At 38.3% G+C, this 22,476-nt stretch overlaps 1 protein-coding gene across 1 annotated transcript in view; it reads right to left on the bottom strand.

Annotated features, from left to right (window-relative positions):
* LOC145989952 (putative pyridoxal-dependent decarboxylase domain-containing protein 2) overlaps positions 1–22,476 on the bottom strand; it is a 56,034-nt gene that overhangs the window by 28,097 nt on the left and 5,461 nt on the right. The window contains exons 3-10 of the mRNA XM_083125490.1: positions 19,650–19,861; positions 16,467–16,656; positions 11,075–11,222; positions 9,725–9,852; positions 6,998–7,069; positions 6,304–6,456; positions 3,784–3,885; positions 480–551 (exon numbers count right to left, since the gene is read on the bottom strand). Of these exons, the coding sequence (XP_082981616.1) occupies positions 480–551; positions 3,784–3,885; positions 6,304–6,456; positions 6,998–7,069; positions 9,725–9,852; positions 11,075–11,222; positions 16,467–16,656; positions 19,650–19,861 (1,077 nt within the window). The remainder of the gene's footprint in view (positions 1–479; positions 552–3,783; positions 3,886–6,303; positions 6,457–6,997; positions 7,070–9,724; positions 9,853–11,074; positions 11,223–16,466; positions 16,657–19,649; positions 19,862–22,476) is intronic.

Raw genomic sequence — 22,476 nt, 5'->3', positions numbered from 1 at the left:
GAACTCGGATCTATTCACCGCTATAACACCAATATGAGATTTTATTTACCGCTTTTGAACCCGAAATTGACTCTGTTTTTGTACCGATATTTTGCTTTTTTATTTACCACAAATATGTGCCTCTAGTCATTAACAACGTTAGTAGTTTTATTTATAAATAAAGCCTCCTTAATATATCTTTTAATAAATGAGTTCTCATTGCATATTTTTCACCAGCTTTATTTTGTGATCATTTTTGATTGTGTGTGTATCTAGTGCACACTTCTTTCCTCTGCTTCTAATAACTCACTCACTCACTCACTAGCCTTCTTAAACCCAAAGGTTTATGGCTGCAGCAACACAAGCTTTCCATCTGTCCCTGTCCCGGGCAAGATCAATCCAACCTTTTCCATTCTTACTGATTTCCTTTAGGTCCAACTCAACGTTATCAAATCTCGTATCCACGAAAATTAAAAATTTAAATATATAGATATACTTACTGCTGTACTGACGGGCTTGCTAGTAATTTCAGAAACAGTGTACGTTCCAGCTTCCCCACCTGGCTGTTGGCTCTGGTGAATACAATAAATGATTTGAATTAATCTTCAATTCAAATAATCACTAAAAAAGGTCACATGATCTACTAATATTATTACTTGTTAAGAACACTAAAAAAACACATAAACAGCATGATAAAAAACACTTTAGCAGTTCCGCCGAACTTTCGATTCCATCTCGAAATCATCGTCAGGGCTGGTTGAGGGGCGACGGAAGAGACTAGGTTAAAGTTAAGCAGACACAGAGACAGTGAGTAATGGAACTTTAACCTAGTCCATTCCGTCGCCCCTCAACCAGCCCTGATGATGATTTCGAGATGGAATCGACAGTTCGGCGGAACTGCTGAAGTGTTTTTTATCGTGCTGTTGTGTGTTTTTTTTAACAAATATGTTGCCGGCACGTGACGTAAGAAGTTTTCTACTGTCATAATATTATTATGTTTGTAAGGCAAAATTTTAGCTTAATTTAGTGTAAAATATTGGAATTTAGTGTGTGCTTTTCTCCAAATGTGACATTTTGTATAGTTTTTCTCTACAAAAGACATGAATTATGTAACAGCAAAATTTAGGTAGAAATTTCATAAGCACCCTTCATATTTCAATTATTAAAATTTAAAATAGGGATGGAACAATAATACGATCTCTATTCATGATAGCTATTCTATGATGCAGACAAGCACATTCTAGGTATCAAAAACTCAAGGTGAAAATCAGCAACAATTGTTATAATAAAAATTAATATGAATTAGCATTTTGCAATTTATAAAATAGCTTCTTATAAAGGGTGCGGCAGAAATAGTTAGACGATGTTTTTTTGCAAAATTATTACTTTAATGAACTTTTATTAAAAAAATATTTATATGCCAAGAATTTACATACAAAAGCATTACATATGGTAATTACTTCTTGAAAATTATTTCACTGAGGTGTGCACCATGGGTAGTCAAACAGATCTCTGCACATCGCCTCAGCGCACTCACAGCTCACTGCACCATGTTGAGCGGGGTTTGTTGGATTGCAAGTTGAATTGAGTCACGCAAATCCTGTAATGTTGCAGGTTTATTTGCATACACTACTTGCTTCAAGTAACCCCATAGGAAGAAGTCACATGTCGATAGATCCGGCGAGCGTGCAGGCCAAGGAACATTGCCGCGACGAGAGATAACTCTTCCAGGAAACATCCTCCCAAGAATGTTGATTGAAACATTTGCTGTGTGTGACGTGGCTCCGTCTTGTTGAAACCACACCCGTGTAAGACGACGCCGTCTCAGTTCTGGGAGAACGAAGTTTTCGAGCATGGCCACATATCGAGCGCACGTGACAGTTACAGTGTCACCATCCTCGTTCTCGAAAAAGTATGGTCCAATAATTCCATCAAAAGAGACACCACACCATACTGTTACTTTAGGGCTATGAAGAGGCACTTCATGCAGCAACCTTGGATTTTTGTTTGCCCAGTAACGGCAATTATGCTTATTCACACAACCATTAATGTGGAAATGAGCCTCGTCTGACATGATTAACCTGTGCAGAAAGTTAGGGTTCTCATTAGTCATTTGTAACACCCAATTACAGAAGTCAATGCGTTCATTGAAATCTTGAGGGAGTAACTTGTGAATCATCTGAATTTTGAATGGGTGGAAGTGTAGGTCCTGGTGTAATATTCGCCACACACTCCTATCTGAAATGCCAAGTGACACAGCATGCCTACGAGCTGAACGCCTCGGACTTTGTTCCAATGCCTCTCGAACCATCTCTATGTTTCCTGGTGTCCTCACTGTACGATGACGACCTGGGGATTTCTTTGATGTTGCAGATGCTGAAGTTCAGAAATTCTTCACCCAATTAAGAATAGTTTGTCGTGTCGGTACTTGTCAATTTCTACCAATGTTAAAATGACGCCTGAACTTACTCTGCGTAATTGTTGCAGAGTCTTTGTTCTTCAAAAAACACTCCACAGCGAAAGCGCGATGTTCGTTCGGCCAACGCTCCATGTCTACTGATGGAAGGATTAGGTAATACTTAAAATACGGCGCATGCGCAATGAACATTCGACCAAAACTACATGCATACAAAATGCTTTGAACCACTTTACAAAACAAAACCAACAATGAACACTTTATTTATCGGGATACGTTTCTATGTTCATTTTACATCGTCTAACTATTTCTGCCGCACCCTTTACATCGAAAAATAACAATTAACACACGAGTAAATGACTATCAGCCCTCTCCTCCTGTTACGTCTAAAAAGACCATATCTTTCGTACATCCTTGATGTCGAAAATGAAGTGATCACACTACAGTGTGTCCGTAAAATAATGGTGAGGTTTTAAACAGTCATAGTTTTGGAAGAAAGCATGGTAGAGAGATGAACGATACATCAAAACAAAGAGAAACTCTCCACGTTTCTTACCTGTTCAGTAGACTTCGATGTGTGAACTCTTAGTTGCCCTGCAGATGTCAAGACGATATTCAGTCTCTTTCCATAAACAGCAGAGAACATCCGGCATGATAGACGACACAACTTCAGTGATCCTTGCTTTTAAATGGTCTATATTTCGAACTTGTGTTTTGACATAACCCCACAAATAGAAATCCATGGGTGTAAGGTTTGGAAACCGTGGGGGCCAGGTAATCTACCCTCCTCGTCCAACCCATCACTGAGGAAATGTTTTGTACGATTGTGGAAAAATGTGGAGGAGCACCATCTAACTGGAAAATGGAATTCTCCTGTATTTGGGGCACTGCATACCCTTGTAACATATCCAGGAAGGTGTTCCCCGTTATTGTTTGTTCAGAAAAAAGAGGAGGCCAATAACTCTGTCTTGTCCAATAGCGCACCACACATTCACTTGAAACACAATGCGCATGCGCTACCCCTCGCATCTGTAGGTGTCAGCACATAAGCTTTCGCATACATGAACTTTGAGAGTTTCTCCTTGCTTTCACGTATCGTTCATCTTTCTACCATGCTTTGTTCCAAAACTATGACTGTTTAAAACCCCACCATTATTTTACGGACACACTGTACTTAGTTTTATAAAACCCTCGTCTTTCCTATCTAGAATTTACCAGTTCCCACTTCCCAGTTCACCCTGCTAAGACATTTCTCCTGTTGACATTTGAATGAAATATGATCAATTTTTTCACTTGCGAAGAAAATTTTCCAAGAATGCAAGGAATTCCTGGTTACTATACACCTTGATATTAATTCTGACTCTGACATATTAAAAGAAATAAATTACCAATAGCCTCAGACATTCGTATTTTGATATCCTTTTCCACAGCTGTTCACTTGACTCAAAAGCTTGCCTAAGTCTTGTCTGGACTCCACTCATGCCCAATGCCTGTTGGCAAAAACAAACAAAATTGCTAAGAGAAATATCAAACAAAATTCCAGTGTACACAGGGTTACCATGTTCTTTAAAGTGATAAAGTTAATATCTCAACTTCTAAAAAATAATAATAAAAAACAAATATACTTTACGATTGGCACACACAGGAGATGAACCATGTACAAATTTTAGTGAAAAATGCAGGCTCAACCACGACTTGAACCTGGGGTCTCTGACATATTGTGCCAGCCAGTGTTGGTTGGTAAACCAATGACATGGAATTCCAGACACACACATTTGAGTCCTCGCAAAGCTCACATTTTTCGCTAAAATTTCTACAGTAAGTTTATTTTATTTTCATTTTCATCTTCAATTTTGATTGATTGATTAGATTTCCTTTACTTGAAATTTCTGCCATTTTTGGCTATCGCAAAGATGAGGATAAGTGACGATATAATGAATGGACACTCACAAAGAACACCCATGTCCAGGTTGGGATTCAAACCCGGGACCCCTGGCACCTTAAGTGTGCTGTGCTAAGCACTCCACCAAGGGGACTGGCATTTTGTTTCAGCATCTCTAAGAGACGAGGTGGTGTAGTTTGTAGGGCATCCGACTGTCATGCAGGAGACCCGGGTTCGATTCCTCGTGTGGGTGATCGAAAGTTGGGATTTTTCCAGCTTTGTCCCCACGTAAAGCAGCTCTGGTGCTCACCCAATCTTGAATCAATCGGTACCTGGGGGTTAAAGGTGGCAGGAGCATGGTGCTGGTCACATCACTTCCAAAATGGCCAAGATCGAGAATGTGTGGTGCCTTATCCTCATATCCTAAATGTGCCTTCATGGAACAGTGCTACACACAAGGGGAATTTTTACCTTTATCTCTAGTGTAACTATAACAACATAAGACAGCACATAAACTGAACTAAATGCTACATTCATATTTGCGAAATGAGACACGTGGTAGTAGATAATTACATAGAAACTAGTACTCACTTTTTTCGCGAAACTTTTTTTTTGTAGTTCTAAATTCAGTGGCCACTACCACTATCTCGTTGGGACTTGTTGCACTACGAAAAAAACAGTTTTGCAGAAAAAGTGGGTACTAGTTACTCTGTAATTATTAAATGCTACATCAGTTTGACTTGTGCTGTATCCACATGTATGCTTTACTGAGCAATGCTTTTGTCATATACAAAAGAACAAAAAACACTTATCAAACAGAACTAAACATTAATAGTAGTCTATGGCTGGGTCAATACTGATGATGACATATCAGTATTAACTCACACAAGTAGTATCAAGAAAGTATTCATTCAAATATAATCACCAACACCAGCTGACACTTTCCAGAGTTCTGCTATACTGCAGGGTCTGAAAAATTCCACTTAATATTTTTTGCTGAATCAATTATGCAAAATACACAGTTTTTATTAAATTTTGTAGTGTAAGAAAAGTTAATTTCATAATTAATAACAGTCAATTTAATAGCTCAATTATCCCTTAACAAAACCTCAAAATACTGTATTTTAAAGCAGAACTTTTATAGATTGATATGGTATAACAACGATTATAATTATTGTGAACATAACTTTTAATTGTTACAATGTTCAAACATCAGTATCGGTGGGTATTGGTTCAAAGTGGTATTCACTCAGCCCTAGAGAATACCGAATCTTCCATTAGAAGGTAAAATATAGGTTGTATTTGTCTACTTGATGCTTTAAAATCCTTCTGTCTTTGAAGGAAATGGCAAGGAACATACAAACTTTAAACATTATAAAGTAATAAGGCTATCAGGCTGTGAAATATCAAGTAGTGCTGATACTCTTTTCCATTGCAACTAATATCAATTTTTACACATTTTGCATAATTTCCAGGACAGTAATTTTTAATTTCCTAAACAGTATACAAAAATATGGTTACATAGAAATATTATTATTTTATGTATACGGATGGATCAAAATGTAGTCAAACTACTTTCGAAGGTATGCTATTATGCCCTGGTACCTGAAAATTTCCAGGATATTTAGACTGAAGTATCAGTGATTAAATTCACACTGATACTTTCTGATACTGATGTCTGTATCGATATAGGCATTGACCAGTGGCGGTGATTGGGTTCCAAAACTGGGGGGGGGGGCAAGAACAGTTTACTTTCACTTGATACATAAGGTTTAGCATAGTGCAGGAGCGGAAGTGGCAAAAAGTGAGGGAGGGGCAACTGCCCATCCCCCCCCACATCCTAATCGCCGCCACTGGCATTGACCTAATATTGATAGTTTCATTTTGACTCGTGTTTCTATACCCTTCTAGTTTTTGATATTATTCATATGTTCCTTCACTTTTTCACACATCCATTACATGTCATACCCCCTTGTGTGTGTGTATATATATGTATATCATACATACATGTGCTACCAGTACATACCTGCAAAGAAATCCATAGTGAGAGGCTTAATCGAAGATTGAAGTCTGCAGCCAAACCAGCAAGCAATGGCAATGTGGTGTCCTTCGTTGACATACCAGCAGAATTTTGCTTCACTAGTTGATTGGACGTCAGATCGAACAGTCTGTATAGAGTCTAGCACATAATTAAGGAAGTTAACCAATTTTAGTACCCAGTACTAATCTACACATTATTAACTATACAACCACTTATTTATGGCAAATAAAAGACTAAAACTTCGGTACAAAAACTGGGCATTTTGGTGTTAAAATGGTGAATATAATCCCAACTTTGATTTAAAAAATAGAATTATTACACAAAATAAGCATTTTCCTTCTAATAGCACATTTATGTAGTCATCAGAATATTAAGTTTATTCCTGTGTACACAAGTCCAATTTCAATTCTCAAATATTTACAGCAGAATTAATTTCCCGTGACTAGAAGAACTTGCAGGATAATTCAGACTTCAAAAAATGTCGCGTTGGTAAATAAAATCTAAATTTCGTAACAAAACATGGTAGGTAAAAGCACCTCACACTTTTCAAAAACGTCAAATGAACATTTCAGTGGTTTTTTTTTCACATTTCGTTTTTTCTGTCAAACTAAATATGCATGCCTCGAGACATTTTAACATCTTTTGCAAATGGAGTTGGAGCATGGAACAAAAAGGATACAACTACTGGAAGAGCAGGAATGCCAAGCCATAATCCCATTGGTAATGTTAGACTGTCTGCAATCCTGGTTGGCTGGAAGAAAAGAAAGAAACCTCAGCTGAAAAAGAAAACTCACTCTTTTGAGGAACTTCAAAGTACAGCAATATAAAGGTATAACTCATATTAACTGGAATACCTACATGAAGGTCCTAGTCAGGTCAGACAGACCTGTCACTTTGACAAAGGTCACAGACAGAATTGGAAAAAGGTAGAAAGCTAAATGTCAACTTACTTAGAAGAAGTAAGATATTTAAACCTATGTCAATCCTTAGTTTCTTGGCATTGAAGGTTGATTGCATAGGACCTATCATCATAATTTAGATATGTCTAAAATAGTATGCTGTTGTAATGTTGTTCTGTGCAGAAAACAATAAGAACTGTATGGCATGGTAATGTTCCCTATTTCGATGTTACTCTTTTTGTTGTCCAATTTCAAAGATCCTGTGGCTTTATTAAAACAGCTTTTGGCACCTAGGGCAGAGATGGTAGTGTTTCACTGCTTTGGCTTCTTCTGAATAGAGGGAATATGAAGTAATGCCAACTTGAACATTGGCAGTAATGCACTACCATCTCCGCCTACATGCCAAAACCACTGTTAATGAAGGCAGAAGACCTTCAAAATGAATCGGATGACAACAAAATCAGCAATGTAGAAATAATACAGAACTTTATCATGCAATACTTTTGCCACATTACTGTACTACACCATAACAATTGTGATCTTCAAGCTGTGTTTTTTTTCTTTCTCAACACAGACTTTTTCCCTGCCCATGTAAAACTCTTGAGTATTTACAGTAGACTTGCGATTAACCGAGTCCCGATTAACCAAGGCTCCGAGTTAACCGAGGGAGTGGTTGGAAAACATCGTGCTTCATAACACACCCCCCTGTTTGTTTATGGAGTCAAGTCACCGTCTGCGCTTCACGTGTTCGTTACATTGTCGGTGCATCCGATTGTTACGGTGGTGTTTAAGTCTGTGTAGGCCTATTCTAAGCGGAAAAAGTAATCTTCTCATTTATGTTGTACTAGTAATAAATAATTACTATACAGTTTTAAGTGTTGTTTCGTCATTTACGACCTATTAGCACATTATCTCCGTATTATCAGAGTTTTTCCGTATCCGAGGTAATCTCAGTCCCAATTAGCTTGGATAATCGCAAGTCTACTGTACATTAAAAAAAAAATATGTGGCTTGGAGATTTAATGGTGGCAACTATTTATTGTGAAACTTTTACAGCCCTTCGATGTAGTCACCAGCATTGTGCACAACCCATTGCCAGTGATCTGGAAGTCGTAGTATACCTGTAGCAGCACCTGTTCTGTTGATGGTTCAAATGGATCAGTCTATTGCCTGAAGAATCTCTGGTGAAACATTTCGGAAGTGAATGCCACGAAGTGGTTCCTACATCTTAGGGATTAAATCAAAGTCACAGGGGCTGGTAGAGCACCTGCCAGCCCCATCGAGCTAACAAATCAGCCACAGGTTGAACTACATGCGTCCGAGCATTGTCGTGCAAAATGATGGGAGGATTCAGCAGAAAGTGTGTCACCTCTTTCTTTGCAACGCAGGTTGCAGGTTATGTTCCAAAAATGAATAGTAATATTGTGCATTGACTGTTTGTCCTTGAGGTACGGTAGGTGTTAAGATAACACCATCACAGTCGAACACAAGAATCACCATAACTTTCACATTAGTGGGGTTCTAACTATACAACTTTAGATTTCCAATTCCTCTTGTCACTGCGCATGCACCTAGTGTTGACAGGAAGAGTCCATTTACTAGGAGGTACGTTAGGTATCAAACTAACATGTGGTATAAAACACAAGTTCCGTTTCATGATGTGTATACAGCAATGTTGCCTTTATTAAATCTCCAACCCACGTATTTATTTTTAAGAGGTTAACATCCAGAAATTTGTGGATGCATTGGGTGGGATTCCTGGCTAGTCAGCAACCTGATTAGGCAAAATACCAAATGATACCAGGGAGAAAACATAAGATTCTGTTTTATCACAACAGCTCAATGATATGGAGAAATGTAGTCAAGTCACCTTAGTGTATTTAATTTTACTTGTTACCATGATCCTGCATGCCACATAATTTTTCTCTCTTGCAAGTAGTTAGCGTTGAGCACTGTAAAGCTAGAGGTCCCAGGTTTTTTATTTGATTTGTTGTTTTAAGTCCACTTTATGCACAGTAAGGCTAATTGGGACTGGACCACTGAACCACTTGTGCCTCCACCGGGTATCGAACCTGGGACCCCTTGATTACAAGGCGAAGACGCAACTACGGTGCCAACCAGGTTTGAACCTGTGTTTATCACATAACCAATTTCATTTTTTCATCATTCATCTTCATTGTCATGATTAACCTAAGCGTTAGAAAAGGAACATAAAATAACCAAAATATTCTTTCCTCCTCGTGTCATATTCAAGTCTGTAACCAATGTTTAAAGAATTTGTATTCAGAAAGGTTAATCATGGCTGGACCTACAGAGAGGGATGCAAACCACCGTCCCATGTACCTCCACAAGGAATCAAACCTGGCTATAAGTTAACAGCGTTAACACTACACCACTATACATCTTTGGTCTTGATCTGTTGGAAACTTTTTAGCAGTTTTAAGATAAGACTGTGCAAAATAGTTCCTGTACAAGTAAAACTAATAGTTTCATGCAATAACACATACCATGTTTGGGACAGATGCCATGGCAACTGCTGCTAGGCTGTGTCCCATCACGTGCAGCCAAATATCATTCTGTTTACAAACTTCCTGCAGCCTCTGTAGATTATCAACATGACCAGCAAGAGTGGATCCTGTAAAAAGAAATGAAAAAGTGTAAACATATTTTGAAAAAACACAGTTTTGATATTTTCTAGCAACCTTTTAAAGACATTTTGTTTTTAAAAATATAAATGGCGACTCACAAAGCTTCTCATAAATGGGTACGCGAGGAGCAACTACAGAGGGGTGATTAAAGTTGTCCACTAACTGTTGCTGATCATTTCACATCTCTTTATGGCATAAGGGAGAATTTTAAATCCTAACCATGTTGAAAAATCTAACATTTTTCTCAATGACAATAAATGTAATCTAAGTATTACATTCTGCAGAAAGTAAGTTCAATGAGTCTTTTAAAAAACCAATAACAACAACAAGAAAAGCCCACATATTTGTCAGGAATTTATTGTGGCTTATCTCGCAAACAGATTCTCAGTTCTTTCTGATTCCAACAGCCTCGACACCCAATCACACGAAAGATTTCATTTTGACTACAATTTCTATTCAGAATGTTTCTCAGTTTTAAGTTCCTGTCTTTGGAACACACTGCTCCTCGAAATCCATCTTGAATATCTGTTTTTACAATGCACGAAAAACATTATCTACTAGATTCTGGCCATAATAAATTTGTAACAATTCTGTGCGCACCTTTAAAAAAAGCCTGTTCGGATTTGGTTCCTGAGTAGACTAAACGCAGATTTGTTGGTAAATGCCCTAGTTAGATGATTTCCCAGGATGAATATGAATGCAACAATGCCGAAGGAGATTCTTGAACCCAGTATGTCTTCTGAATTTTTAATAAATTTCAAGAAAATGGAATTTTTGATAATACCAATACACTCCTGATATCAAATTTACCAATGTGATATAAAAATTGCAAATATTCCTTGAATACGAATGGTTCAATAACCCCGTTAATCAATGTATTTGAGAAGGTGATTGAAATGGGATTTTCCTTTGTTAAAGAACTGCATATTTAGACACTTACTTTACAAAACCATGTATATAAATTATCTGTTCAAATTTATAAAAATAATAGCAAAATATCAGAATTTTAATGCTAAACTGATACAGTGATATCATTGGCCAATTAATCTGTCCCCGTCTGTAATAAATATACAACTGCATATTTCACAATTGTTCTGAGTCAATTGGCCACTTATGTGTGTTTCCAAGCATTTGTAGCTCTCAAAGGAAGGACTGTTTGACATTTGTGAGGAGTGCACATTAATTTTAAACAAAATAACAAATACGTACCTGCATCAGCTAACACTAAAAGTGGTACTCTCTCAGCTGCCTCATCTTCTTCTATTAACCTTTCCAAAGCTGCTACGTCCATCTTTTGTTGAGATCCAAACACAGTGTTACAAGGAACCGGACGAACACACGATATCGGTAGACTGAGCTGCAGGTATAGGAAATGTCTCAAGTGAATTTATGCATTTATCTTCAGGATTGTAAATATTTGTAGAAGAATTCCACATGTGCTGTGGTGCTGTTTGAATGTAGAAATAATCAAAACATACAGGAGTTGGACAAAAATATGGAAACACCTGGTATAAAACAGGTAGCCATTTCAAACATGATTTGCGTCTGAATGGTAGGTGGCGCTGTGGTCACTGGCACTTCCTGCGAGGTATACACCCTGGCCAACCTGACAGATGGGTCAGTTACAGTTCAGCGACCAGTCTGTGCAGGTTATCGTGAATCATGTCTGAGCTGACAGTTTCAAAGAGGGCAAATTGTGGGTGCGCGTATGGTGGGAGCTTCCGTGACGAAAGTAGCGGAAATGTTTGGTGTATCAAGAGGCACAGTCTCGAAGATCATGACTGCCTATGAGACTTCCGGAAAACCGGCATCAGCAAAGCACCAGCATGGACACCAAGTGTGTGTTGCATGACAGACGCACATTGGGTAGGATTGTGACCAAGCAGAAGATCACCACGGCTCCAAAATTCACTGCTGAGCTGAATACAGTGCTTACAAACCCTGTTAACATCATAACAGTCAGAAAAGAACTCCACAAGCAGGGTATTCATGGCAGATCTGCAATTCCCAAACCACTCGTGACTGTTGACCATGCTGCAAGACGGAGACAGTGGTGCAACGCCCATAAAAACTGGACAATGGAGCAGTGGAAGACTGTAATCTGGTCGGATGAGTCATCCTTTACATTGTTTCCAATTGCTGGCCGAGTGTACATGTGGAGAACGCCAGCACAAGCGTACGATACAGACTGTCTGTTACAGAGAGTGAAGCATGGCGGTGGTTCAGTGATGATTTGGGCAGCCATCTCCTGGTATTGTGCTGGACCCATCATCACCCTGCATGGACATGTCACTGCCAGGGACTACGTAACCATTTTGAGTGACCAGCTGCGTCCCATGGTGCAAACTTTGTTCCTAGATGGTGATGCCGTGTTTTTTTAAGATGACAGAGCCCATGTTCATACAGCTCACATCGTCCAGGACTGGTTTGATGAGCACGAAGATGAAGTGTCACATCTGCCATGGCTTCCACAATCGCCAGACCTCAATATTATTGAGCCCCTGTGGTCGGTTTTGGAGACCAAGGTGCGAGCCTGCTACCCACCACCATCGTCTCTACAACAACTTGCAGCTGCTTTGGAGGAAGAATGGTACAACACCCCTTTGACAACCATACGCGACCAGTATTTGTTCATTCCACGTCGACTGCAGGCCGTTCTGCATGCCAAAGGTGGTCCTACTCAATATTAGTAATGTGCATTTCTGCAGGTATTTCCATATTTTTGTCCATCCCCTGTACAATATTCCCATTCAAAAAATCAAGTACTATGACAAAAAAAAAAATAATAAATAAAAACAGTAAAATTTGAACTTGTCCAGTATTGGGGTTGAATCTGTATTTGTATTGTTCATTTCTTATATTGTTTCTCTGTCTAAGTTAATTGTAATAATGAATACGAATGTTGATTAGATGAAATTAATGAAGATTCACTTCAGGGCTCGAACATGGCGAGATTCTGAGAGGGCTAAGTGCAGTACCAATGAGTCAAAATGCAAGAGACAGCCACCCTGATTTTCCTGGGCTGGTTTATCTTCCCAGAGGCAGAGCTGTATGCCACCAGGCACATCCCCAGGTTGCGGATAGGGGAACAGCCAGCGGATATGTTGGATAGCTGGAAACAGTCGCAAACAAGCAGCAGCAGGATTGCATCTCGGTAAATACTGCAAGGCTCCGAAGAAAATCCTGCGATGTGACTAGAAGAGCCACCACTAAATAATCTCAGCCCCTGCTGCCTTGGAGGGAGGAGAGGGATCCCCGAAGGCTAAGGGAAGGATACCCTGACAGAAAATCAAGGGTGGGGCAGACTCGTGAGACATAGTGAAGCCAGCTGACCTAGGGGAGTAAACCCTAAACAAATCCTGGTCCTCCAAGAATGGGGGTTGGGCATGGGGCCGACAACCTCATCCCACAAAAAGAACCACGTTATGAGACCTCAAGGAAATGTAGCCGGACAGATCTACCGACGACGGACTGGCGTGAATAATGGACGAGCGAATTATGGAAAGGGAAGGGATCTATATGTAGGGAGCTGGAATGTGCTATCTTTGTATAGGGCAGGTGCCTTTAGGATATTGGTGGATCAACTAAATAATTATAAGCCTGCAATAGTGCCATTGCAAGAAGTACATTGGATCGGAAAAGGAGTTTTGGAAAAGAGAGAAGCAACTGTATTCTATAGCTGTGATGAAAGGCTGCATATGCTAGGAACTGGGTTTATAATATATAAACAACTAAAACATGTAGTGATAGGATTTAAAGCTATAAGTTCAATATTATCGACATTAAGAGTTAAAGGAGAGTTCTTTAATTACAGTATAATCAATGCCCATGCACCCACGGAAGTATCCACAGATGATGTAAACGAAGATTTCTATATGTGTTAGAGGAAGTATTTCATGATTGCCCAAAAAATAACATAAAAGTAGTAATTGGGGACTTCAATGCGTGTATCAACCAACAATTGGTAAACAAAGTATGCATAAAGTAACAAATAACAATGGTATGAAGCTAATAACGTTTGCAGCATCTTGGGATGAAGTAATAGCAACAACTCTATTCCAGCATAAAGATATTCATAAAATGACATGGAGAGCCCCGGATGGGAAAACTTACAATCAAATTGACCACATGCTGATAGATTGTAGACATAGATCAGATATCATTGATGTTAGATCTTTTAGAGGGGCTAATATTGATTCCGACTATTATTTCCTTATGGAAAGGATTAGAGCTAGAATATCTAATAGTTGAAAAATGAAGGTGACTAGCCTGATGAAATTTAATGCCATGCAGTTAAGAAATCCAATGGTGGTTGAGGTAAAGAAGTAAATTACAAGAGGGATTCGTCGGGACGAAACTGGCAGAAGCAAAAAAAGTAAATGAGAGGTGGAACAGATATAAGCTTAGGATCAGTAATGTAGCAAAGGAAATACTTGAAACACAAAAGCTAGCAAAGAAAGAAACGTGGTTCAATGAAGAATGTCAAAATGTAACCAAAGAAAAGAATGATGTATATAAGAGGATGCAGCAAAGAAGTGCAACAAGGAGAGTAAGGGAGGAATATCAAGAGAAAAGAAGGATCGAGAAGAGAGTCCATAGAAAAAAAAAAAAAGGAAATGGACGAAGCAGGAGATAAAGCAGTTGGAAAGCCTTCATGAGCAGAAGAGCGTAAGACTGATGTATAAGCTGGTAAATAATACAAAAGATGTTTTTAAGCCAAGGACAACAGTCTGTAGAAATGAAACAGGTAATATAATTAGTGACAGTAATGAAATTTTAGAAAGGTGGAGAAGGCATTTTAATGATTTATTGAATGGCAGTGCAGATGTAGCAGGTATGTTGGAAGAAGGATTAAATGAAGAAGAGGAAGAGGGCCTAGAAAGTCCAATGTTAGATGAAGTATGGGAGGCAGTCAAAATATTGAAAAATAGTAAAGCACTTCGGATAGATTACTTGCAAGCAGAGATGTTTAAGCATGGAGGCGAGTGTCATTAGAGGCTTGAATGAAATAATAAACATAATTTGGAGAAAGTGACAGATGCCAAGTGATTGAAGGACGGGTATGATAGTACCTATCCACAAGAAAGGTGACATGATGGAGTGTGCAAACTATCGTGGAATTACATTGCTGAACGTTGCCTATAAAGTATTTGCAAGAATCATATATAACAGACTACTACCTTATGTAGAAAAGTGCATTGGACCATATCAATGTGGGTTCAGGCCAGGAAAATCTACAATTAACCAGATATTCACCTCAAGGCAAATACTGGAGAAAACTTTGAAGTTCGGGATAGGAACGCACTATCTATTTATTTTAAATCCACATACGATAGTATAAACAGGAGCCCAACTATATCTGGCAATGGAAGACCTTGGAATCCAATAAAATTAATAAGAATGGTGAGGATAACCATGCAGGGATCTCATAGTAGGATAAGAGTAGTAGGACAACTCTCAGAACCTGCTGAAATAGAAAATGGACTAAGACAAGGCGATGGACTGTCCTGTTTGTTGTTTAACATTGTCTTAGAGAAGATTATATGGGAAGCTTGGGTGCAAATCAGGAGGACAATATATTATAAATCAATCCAGATACTAGCATACGTGGATGATGTGGACATAGTAGGAAGATCTACATGCAGTAGAAGCAGCATTTCTGGCCATAGAAAGGGAAGGAAAGAAGATGGAATTGATGGTGAATGAAGGGAAGACTAAGTACATGACAGCAGGTAAAGCACACGGATATAATGCATTACCGACCGTAACAATGGCTAATTATAACTTGATAGTGGATTTCTTTACCTATTTGGGTTCTGTTGCGACATATGAGAATGATTTCCAGGAGGAAGTAAAGGCATGACTTATAGCAGCAAATAGGGCCTATTATGGACTACAGACACATTTTAAGAGTACAATATTGTCCAGAACAACTAAGTTAACACTTTACAAGACACTGATAAGACCTATATTGACCTATGCTGCGAAAACTTTGACCAGTCCAAGGAAAGATGAACAGATGGTAGAGACCTTTGAAAGAAAGATATAACGAAGAATACTGGGACCAGTATGTGAGAATGGAAAATGGAGAAAACGATTTAATAAGGAGCTCTATGATTTATATCAAGAACCAACAGTTATTGCTGTAATAAAGGAGGCAAAGTTAAGATGGACAGGCCATGTGATTCACAAGAGTGATAGTGACCCTGCAAAGAGAGTGATGTTGGATAGCCCAGGTGGACAAAGGAAGCGAGGAAGGCCTAAATTAAGATGAGTGAATGGAGTGGATGAGGATGTTCGGAAGCTCCAGTATAGAAATTCGAAAGTTGTGTCAAAAAGTAGACATAGATGGAGACAAATCACAGAAGAGGCCAAGGTTCATCAGTGGACTGTAGTGCCATGAGAAGAAGGAACCCTGAATTACATTGCCCCATATTATACATTCAATCTGCATGGTTTCAATAATATAATTTTAATGTGACAATAATCATAGACATGCATATGTAAAATATGCATTCTGGTATTAATGAAGAATGAAAATGAAAGCAAGCATGATTTTTCCAGTACTTCTATCGTGTATGGAATGAATCTATGAACTTACCTGTCGACACACATGCCGCACAACAATAAGTGGTGATGCAACACTGGTATAGATCACAGGGGGATGACGTACCAGGGCTTCATAACCATCCTGTAAATAATCAGGATATTTGTAGTGCAACATCATACGAGTTACGCGCACCATTCCTTCCAATGCATTATCGTGGAAAAATGCTGAGCAGTCCAAAAATCTGAAAGAAAAAAGTAGTAAAGACTAAATAAAATTGAAAGGAAGCATTAAGAAAAGTAATTTCTTCACAGAAAATCAATTCCATATATTTAAGAATTTCATAATTAACAAAACCATTAGGCATAAAAATCTACAGGATATGCTTAGAGAGTTTACATGTTTAAACATATGTAGATCTTGTAGCATGCTCTTACCTGTTGTCCAAGGGCAAGGGGAAAATTTTTTTGAGGATGGGACAAAAATCTCTTTTCATCAGAGGAAGTAGAATGTTATTTTTTGTATGAAGGTAAAGTCCATGATACCAAATTGATTAAGTAGTACAGTCACGGACACTGCCAGCTTGTAACGATTCCATTGAAAGTCAATGTATGCATTACAAGCCGGCAGTGTCCATGACTATACAATAACAATTAGGGCTCAGAAGTTGATGACCTAAAAATGTAAAAAAATTACCTACAGGATGACCTTTATATTCTTAAAAAAAATGACCTGAAAATTTTTAAAAAATGACCTGAAAATTTTAAAAAAATGCCCTGAAAGTAATTTTTACTCTAATGAAAGCTGGATCTTTTCAGTAAATTACAAGAGATTAGTTGAATAATTCGATAAAACCTGTTGTTTGGTTGTTTAAACTACTGAAGCAATGGGATAAAAGCAATTACCGTATTTGCAGGTGTATAAGACACACTTTTTTCCTTTAAAAATAGGCCTGAAAAACAGGGTGTCTTATGTGCCGATACTTAGTTTCTGAGTACCTTCATTTCTAGAGATTTTCTGTTATAAGTTAGACTATATCATTCTCTATTCCTTGCAGTGCGTGGATAAAAAAAGATAAAAATGTATTATTTTCTAGTTAGATTAGGTAAGTTATTTGTTGAAAGTAGACCTTTATATTAGAAATACTGTAAATTAATTATAAATTCAGCGAAAGTTTCTTCCTCAAAAATGTGTTCAAAAAATGGGGTGTGTCTTGTACACTGCCAAATAGGGTAAGTGCTAATATAGTTTTCTTTATTTTAACTTTAAGTTTACATAAAACACACTGCAAGGTTTTTCTGTTTAAGTCATTCATATTCTTTCAGAGTGAACCTTCCACGATACAGTAGTCGGCCAGCAGCTAAAAATACGGTTGTGTTTCACATGCATCAGATTATATTCCTTTAAATATTGTGACTAATTTTACATTAAAATCACAGATTAACAGAGGCCACCAAGGGAACCTCAAGGTAGGCTTAAACAAAAATAGTATTGTACTTTCCCATTGGCAGTATGGAAAACCTGCTAAAAGAACCATGCCAGGAAATTTAAATATGTATGTTAAGCTAGCAAATGCATTTAAAATTCATGAATCAATAGAAGAGGAGAAAAATAAGCCTCAAAAATGAGAAAAATCCAATAAAAATGACAAACATTACTGAAAAGTGTCCTAAAAGAAAAAAAAAAGGCCAAAAGTGCAAAATAAAATTAATGTTTTCTGGTTCAAACTGAAGGGAAACAGCTCAGGGTGGCTGAGATATTCCTGAGCAAAGAATTATGATCAATGCAGACCCACAAATGTACAGAAGATTTACAGACACAAAATGTAGCTTCCTAAAACACAGAGAAAGCAAATCAAATCTCATTCAGCATGAACAAGTCAACGACACAGAACAAATCTTTCAGTAGAATTTAATTTACTTTCAGACCATGATACTAAAAAATGACATCTAATTCTGATGCAAATGTATTGCTATTTGTCATACTATCTTATTGTTAAAACTAAACCAACAGAAATTTCACATTAGTACATTGGTTGCAAGCTAATCAAGAGGCTTTACCAAAATCATTCAGAGGTATGCATATTTACAAGAAAGATTTTAATATGTTAAAATTTAGGGTAGTAAAAAGAAAACATGAGCACCCCATAACAATATTACTTTCTATTAGTATTTAATCTATATAATAAAACCATTTTCTTAAGTCTATTGATAAAAATTCAGGTGGAGTGGAGCAGGCTTCCTTATTGCCAGAGTTGAATAGATGGAGAGGAAGACTTGAAAATACTTTTTTCCAAAGGTTCTTCTGTTTGTGGCTGCTCAACAAAAAAAACACCTAAATTTTTCCAGGACCTACAGACAATATTAAATAAACTAGAGTGCAGCAAGGGTTTTAGCTAGAGCGTCTAATAGTTCGCACCGATAACGTGAAATAGCGTACTGAATTGACAGCTTATTCACTAGAACAAATAACGCTCGAACAGGTAAAACAAACGGTACACGCTCGAAGCCCAGTAGTACACGTATAACTGTAATTTGTCTGTGGTTGTGGGTCCTCAAATATGGATCGTGAAGTAAAAGATGCAGTGAAATTGAAACTTAAATGAACATAGTCATCATCTCAACGTTAAAATGTAGTTTAGTCCACCTTACCAGTACATAGCGATATAAGAAATTGAACAGATGACTATGGCCTGAAACTATCAGGGCAGATTTTTACACATCTATTTCTGCGATTATTGTCACACTGAAATGATATTTGATTTTATACACTCGAGCATATCACGTTCAGCGTGAGAGACTCGAATAAGTGTAATCAAGCAAAAGTGGTCCCAAGCAGTACTCTCAAATAAATCATGGAGACTGATTGATTTGCTTTATTTTACTTCGCTTCTTGTGCCACTTTTGACTAATTTGCAAAGATGGGGATGAGTGATGACATGATGAAATTGATGAATGGACACTCACGAACATGCATGCCGAGGCCGGGATTCGAACCCAGGACCCCTGGCAACATAGTGCCATTCCACCACGGGGGCCGACTAAACCATGGAGAGTGTCACAAAAAGTCCTTAACCAATAAAACATTTTCTAATAATATGACTGCACACATACCTCCATTTTTTTAAATAATGTATATGATTTTCAGAAATAGGTACAGAAGAAGAATTGCCAAGATGATGAACAATAGGTCAATACAGAGGAAAAATATTATTTTGTACTACATATAAATAAGTACCTAAAAAGATGTGTCAGCCATCGTGTTGTGTCCGACATGACCCTTGTGGTTATGTGCTGTAAGTGGGACTTTTCAAGGGCACTGCAGTAGGCGGCAATGCTCTGGCAAACAATTGCAAGTTTAGCAGGTTCCTCCAGTACTGGAAGCTGGGCCAAACTTGTAGTTTGACTTTCATCACCACTATCTGGAGAATCCTCGTGTGTAACTAAATCCTGTAATGCGAAAATAAAAATTATTGAGTAAGTAGTAAGTATCACACTGGGGTGTGGAGAACTGAATAAAAAATGCTTATATAAACATCTGTGCATCTCAAGACTTTTATGTTTCATGTAACCTTTCCCCAAATTTTAGTCTCTATATTAGTGTCAGGGTGTCTTCAATTTGGTAAAAAGAAAATTCCCTAACTATTCAAGGTCAAGAACCAAAATTTTCCAGACAACGTCATTGGGGCAATTCAAGAATTTATACATTTGTATAAGAAATAACGCTACATTTTAGCTAAACACCACACTTAGAGACCCACTAAACGAAGTTAAAAGAAATAATGGAAAGGAAAATGACTGTTGGATAGGGGCATCAGGGATGAGCTTTTACGTAATACTTGCCAAATACTGACTAATGATAAACAAAAAGTTATCTTTTGTCTAACAAAACACCATAACAATCATAGCATAATAATACACAATTATAGTAAAATTTTATGTATTAACCAAACACAATGCAAAAATTGCAACAAGAAAGTAGTAAATACCAATAGCCACGTAGCACAAGCCTGCGTTCGATAGGGGAAATCCTGAAGCGACACGTGTTGACTGTCGCTTGTTGCTTTGGCGTGAATTCCCCCTTACTGTAGTAGATTTCTAGTTCAAAACATGATCTATTTTTCCTAGAGTATTTAATATGCATTTCTGCAACTGATGGAAATATTCAGTACATCAAACAGTTCCGTAATTTGCCAAAAAAAAAAAAAATTAAATTTCTTGCTTGTCCTCTTCTTCTTTGTTTAAGTATCCAGTGGCGGCGATTGGGTTCCAAAACCATGGGGGGGGGGGCTCAAGTGCAAAACTGGGGGGCAAAGACAGTATATTTCCCTTTGTATATAAGGTTTAGCATAGTGCGGGGGCAAAAGTGGCTAAAATTTAGGGGGCAACCCCCCCCCCATCACCCCCCTAATTGCCACTGCAAGTATCTATTTCTAGTGCACTTCCACAAAAATGTTGATTTTTCCAGAAACAATAAATTTCCCTGACATTTCCATGACTCTTCCAGAAAAAGTAAATTTCTTCACTTTCCCACAAAAGTAAATTTCTTGACTTTCCCACAAAAGTAAATTTCCTGACTTTTCCAGAAAAAGAAAATTTCATGACTTTTCCTGGATTTCCAGACTGGTACACACACCCTGTAGTTTATTTTCAACTTTTGTATTAGAGGGAAAGATAATTAGGAAAGAGGTTAGCAGAAAGATTCTGGCCAAGCATGCGAAAATCCAACCAATAGTGGTTGAGCCAGCCCTGTTGTAAATTCTTCACCCCCTGTTTATTGCCCGGAAGGGATGGCAAGGGAGAAGAAAAGGCTCGCCATTTGGCTGGACTGCAGTGTTACAATCCGGACTTAAGACAGCAAAATGCAAAGAATCCGCACATTCATTATTTCATTGAATGATTTTAGGAATTGTGGGTAATTGTAGTCTACTATAATGGCATTTGACACACGAACGCTTAAATTGTTTGTGTGATTTTATGACTTCTGAATGCAGGATATGCATGTTCTTTCATGCTTTGTTTTGTCTTATCATTATCCATCCTCTTGTCACGATTAGCTTTTTAAAAAAACCACCGAGGAGTGGCCTTAAATACATTAATACAAGGGTCGTTCAAGGTTGACCGGGACTTTTATTTCTAGACAAGAAGTTTACATACATAGAAGTACCAAACTATGTCAGGTTTTCAAAGGATTCCCCCTGAACACCCAGACACCGTTGGCATCATTGTGGAAGTTCCTTGATGCCTTTGGCGTAGAAAGAAGTAGGTTGGTGTCGTAACCACCGCAGGACAGCGTTCTTGAGTTCCTCATCTGTCTGGAAGTGCATCAAACCCAAGTGCTCCCAATCAAGTGGAAATCACTGGGGGCTAAATCTGGACTCCAAGGACTGTGTGGTAAAACCTCTCAGTGCAGGTTGGTCAGTGTTGTTAAGTCAAATGGGCCGTGTGTGGCCTGGCATTGTCATGGAGAAGAATGACATGTGTTTCGACAACATTACAGGTCTTTTCTTCCAAACGGCCCAACGTACAGCACCGTGAAGCAGTGTTGAGTAATACTGGGAATTAATTGTGGTACCCTTCTCCAAAAAATCCACATGGATAACACCTTTCATGTTCCAGAAGACAGTTCCCAAAATCTTACCGGTTCAAAAATCCGTGCGGTTCATTTGCTACCAACTCCCGCCCTTCACTGAACTGTTGACACCATTCGTACACTCTTGCCCGTGACAGTGTTTGTTCATCATACTGTGCTTGCAGTCTATGCCAAATTTCAGCAGGTTTCACCTTCTCCTTCACAAGAAATTTCATTATACACCACTGTTCCACAGCAACAGATACACTACTTGCCGCCATGTTCGCTGCAACTGCTGCGCATGCGCGAAATACGTCATGCCGGGCGCTAGTTACTCGCGAAGGAATACATTACGTCACCCGCACGTTTCATCATGGTCCGGCTATTCATCGATTTTTTACGTACGAAAATCCCGGTCAACCTTGAACGACCCTTGTAAAACAACACATTTGAGTATTTTGTCTACAATCTATCATGAATTTCTTCAGTTCCG

Source organism: Lepisma saccharinum, chromosome 7, assembly GCF_977018435.1.
Source record: "Lepisma saccharinum chromosome 7, izLepSacc3.1, whole genome shotgun sequence".
Lineage (NCBI taxonomy): Eukaryota > Metazoa > Arthropoda > Insecta > Zygentoma > Lepismatidae > Lepisma > Lepisma saccharinum.
Note: the sequence above shows the minus strand (reverse complement) of the source record. Positions and strands in the feature narration are given on the sequence as shown.